This window comes from Bidens hawaiensis, unplaced genomic scaffold (genome assembly GCF_021521415.1).
Source record: "Bidens hawaiensis isolate Kalapana, Puna unplaced genomic scaffold, B.hawaiensis_p1.1 tig00008407_1, whole genome shotgun sequence".
In the NCBI taxonomy this organism is placed as follows: Eukaryota; Viridiplantae; Streptophyta; class Magnoliopsida; order Asterales; family Asteraceae; genus Bidens; species Bidens hawaiensis.
Window position 1 is genome coordinate 289,133 of NW_027491597.1, and position 4,264 is coordinate 293,396.

Consider the following 4,264-nt stretch of genomic DNA (forward strand, 5'->3'; position numbering starts at 1 on the left):
TAGTTTTTCTAATTTCTTCCCTAGCCGAGTGTGAACGATTACCCTTTGATTTACCAGAAGCAGAAGAAGAATTAGTAGCAGGTTATCAAACCGAATATTCCGGTATCAAATTTGGTTTATTTTATGTTGCTTCATATTTAAATATACTAGTTTCTTCATTATTTGTAACAGTTCTTTACTTGGGGGGTTGGAATCTTTCTATTCCGTACATATATGTTCCTGATCTTTTTGATATTACTAAAAGGGGTAGAATTTTTGAAACAATAATTGGTATCTTTATTACATTAGCTAAAACTTATTTGTTCTTGTTCATTCCTATCGCAACAAGATGGACTCTACCGCGGCTGAGAATGGATCAATTATTAATGGTCCTGAATAATCTCATTTTTCAATTATTGAATCATTTCATTTTACCAAGTTCAATGTTAGCGAGATTAGTCAACATTTTTATGTGTATTCCTGAATAATCTCATTTTTCAATTATTGAATCATTTCATTTTACCAAGTTCAATTAATCATTTCAATGGTTCAATGTTAGCGAGATTACTCATTTTAAGTTATTAAATATTTAAGATTTAAGAAAAAACTAAGCTTTTAAATATTTTACTCTTATTTTACTCAATAGTCTAATTTTAGTTTATAAAGTGAACCTTCCCAAATCCCCTACGCTTATTCATCTAGTTCTTTTTTGATAAGTTAAAAGAAATACAACTTCAATTTAATTGAAGCAATACATCACCAATTTCACAAGAAAATTAATCCCATCCACATCAACTTCAATTTAAAAAAATAAATTAAATTATATCATAGGCTCATAGCTAATTCCTCGAAGTATTCTTCGAGAAATTAAACACAAACACAAAATTACATACGTTCAAAATCAAATAACACAAACGAATTCGATTCATTTAAACACGAAACGGCGGTGTCCACGTCTTCGAGTCCTCCATCGACACATTCACATCGGTTGTCCGAGCACCATCGACAAACGCATAATACCTCAAGAAGAAAGCAAGAGTCAAAACCAACCACTCCAAACAAAACATCAACACACAAAGCCCACCAGCCATCTTCAATATCACAGCCGCATCATCTTCCCTCACATAAGACTTCAACGCGGTTAAAAAGTTCGAAGTGGTTGTGAAAATTAAAACCGAAACAGACCCCTGGAAGATTGCGGTCAAGACAGTGGCCACCATGTGGGCCGCGTACCATTTATGTGACCCTGCGGACACAGCGTTGCAACCCGAGATGGCTCCCGCGATTGTGATGGCGTGGAGGAGGACCAGCAGTGCGCCGACAACCGAGGGGAATAGGCGGAGGGAGAGAGTGAGGAATATGCAGCTCGAAGCGGCCCCGAGTAAGATGTAGTTGCAAATTAGGAAGAATTTGTGGGTTTTGTGGTGCGATTGAGCGTCGCTTGAAAGACCCATGTTTGTGTGGTTAATTACAGGTGAAGGTGGGTTCGATGAGGATGAGATTATGAAGAGAAAGCTTGTATTAATATATACAGGCGTTATGAGCTAGCTGTCTTATGACCGTTCACGGTGCAACGGCTAGTTTGCTCATTATAAGTTTCAACGGCTAGCTAGTGTCTTTTGTAACATTATTGATTACTGACAACTTTTAATCAAACATTTTAGAAAGAATAATATTTTTATTATACTTTCAACTTATTATTTTATTTAGAGAGGGCTGCGGTTTTTTTTGTGGTTTGTTAAAATTTAATATTTATTAATTTAAAATTTGCTATTTTCGTCCATAAAGTTTTATTCACATTGCAATTTTGGTTCATAAGGTTTCGTTTTCAATGCAATTTTTGTCTCTTATGGTTTGTTAAAATATACTATTTTAGTCCAAAATATGTTAACAAAAAGGGTGAAAGTTGCAATGAAAATGAAACTTTATGGAAAAAATAGCAAATTTCAAACTTTTGAACTGAAATAACAAATTTAAACAAATCACATGGTCATTGTCAGAACTTCTTAAGAGTCGTTCAAGATTAAATCGTACATATACTAAAAAAATAAAATTTATGGGTTACGACCGTACCCTATTCTGGTACGCTCCGGGGGTGTGTGTACATGATTATGAAAGATGTTTGGCTCATAATAAACCATGAGATTAGAGATGAACATTTGCTAGGAAACTGTTTGCGAAAACATACAAATGATTGTGAAAACTCACATTAGTCTACACCCATCTAACGTAACCCACATTAGCCCATAACCCATTTTATAAAGACACAAATTGCCATTTGAAATTTGGGAAATCAAATACAATGAAATTACCCAACAATAACAATGAAACTTTTTTGTAAGTTTGAGAACGTTGTGGACTCGCACACATGACTTGGCGGAGACGTGGAGAACTACTTGTGTATAAATATGATATTATTTTGTTTGTGAATTACACGTTGTAATTGAATTAATACACAACAATAGTCTATAGTGTGACAGTGAAAAAGATTCCGAAAACAATACCCATGGCAGACAAACAACAACAAATTAGCAACAACATAAATACGAATGGAGGAGGTTCGAGTAAGGCGAAATTTGCGAGCGTTATACCAGCAAAAAAGAAGCATGTTTCCACCATGATGGGCGAGTATATTGCTGGTTCTGTCTCAAATGGAGTGAAAAATGTGAAGAATAAGAAAAAGATAAATCCCGAGGAAAATGGTTCACGGTGATTTAACTCATAGTTATGTGTTTATCTATACCTTTAATATGTGTGTTGTGTTGTAGCTTATAAACTATGTATTGGAGTGTATAAATTATTTTTCGAATCTGTTACAATAGTATATCTAATATGTAATAGTTACTATGTGTTCAATATGAAAATGAATTATATAATATATTGTTTCTCATGAGTCTAACTGCTAATGCGTTTAATATTCACCATTGGATCAAGTTGAGGAGAGATCTGGACCCTTGAAAGTCTAAAAAATCCTTCTAGAAGCAGAAGTTACTTGGATCTCTCCCACGTCCCCCTATTAATAAGCATACACAAATCACATACATACACACGCCATTGGAATTCATTATTTCCATCAAATTTTCTCCTCAATCCCGCCATGGAAGCAGCCTAGGCTCAAAGTAGTTCCGTGATGTATTTGTTCATTCAAGTTATATGCTTCTCCAATGATTCAGTACACAGATACCTGTGGGTGATAAATGAAGTTTCTATTTGGAATAAACCATGAATTACCGATGTAAGATCAATATTGGACAGTGGGCCCTAAAAAGGTTTGTTTATATGACCAGGTTAGTTAATATCTTCAGTATACTTACAGTTTCACTTCTTTGCTGAGCATGCATTTAATGTTCCACTTGGAGATCGCAGGTCAAAATGTGAAGGACAAGAAAGTTACACAAAGTTTACACTTGTGGATGCCGTGTATACTTTTATTCAGCAAGTTGTAGTTTGGGAGTTCCTAACCGTTAGACTGTGTTTTCTTTTCTGCTGCACTTGGTGGTTAATGGTTATGGTCTTCTTCGCTATCGGACAGATTTTCATGAAACAGAGGTTAAAAAGCTATTACCATCTTCTTAACTTAAAGCACATCACCTATACTTTTAAAAACTAATTTTCACTCCTCCGGCAAATTGGTACTGGATACTTCAGTAGTGTATTTAAAGTCTTGATTCTTGAAGAGAACTGATGGTTGCATGTATGCTGTGAAATGCAGCCCAGGAAACCATATCAGGGAACTGAAAGGTATTTCATTATTGTTTGGGTTGCTTCGATATGGATATAATTATCAACACTGGTGTATGTATGCATATATTTTGTACATCACACTTATAATGGACAATTTTACAGGCAATTATACATCCAAATGGAACTCTGTCATCACAATATATCTATCTGCCATTCCTTTAAAATATGACCAGACGGTGAAGTGTTGGAAGCAATACATCAGGTTAATATGCTTTATACCACTCATGTGAAGTTTTATTGTGGTTGGTTACAGATGTCACATAGGCGAGGCATTGCAATTTATACATGAGAAAGAAATAGTTCACTTAGCTGTGAAACCGAACTGAAAACTCGGCTTTGGTAAAAGCATAAACCAAACCATTAGTTTTGTGTTGGGTTCAGTTACTTCGATGTCATGCAAACCCCTTGTACAAATGGTTCATTTGGGTTAGATTTCATCTCTTACAGGCAAACAGTTCAAGTTTATATATTTACTATAGTAAGAAACGGGCCGAGGGGTCAACCTGGTTGAAAGTCACCCAAAGTGTTATTCAAATGTTTT

At 35.0% G+C, this 4,264-nt stretch overlaps 1 protein-coding gene across 1 annotated transcript; it reads right to left on the bottom strand.

Annotated features, from left to right (window-relative positions):
* Nucleotides 1-908: 908 nt before the first annotated feature.
* LOC143529023 (uncharacterized) lies at nt 909-1,433 on the bottom strand. Its single transcript, XM_077024913.1, has one exon. The coding sequence runs from the start codon at nt 1,431-1,433 to the stop codon at nt 909-911; it is 525 nt and encodes a 174-aa protein (XP_076881028.1).
* Nucleotides 1,434-4,264: the final 2,831 nt, after the last annotated feature.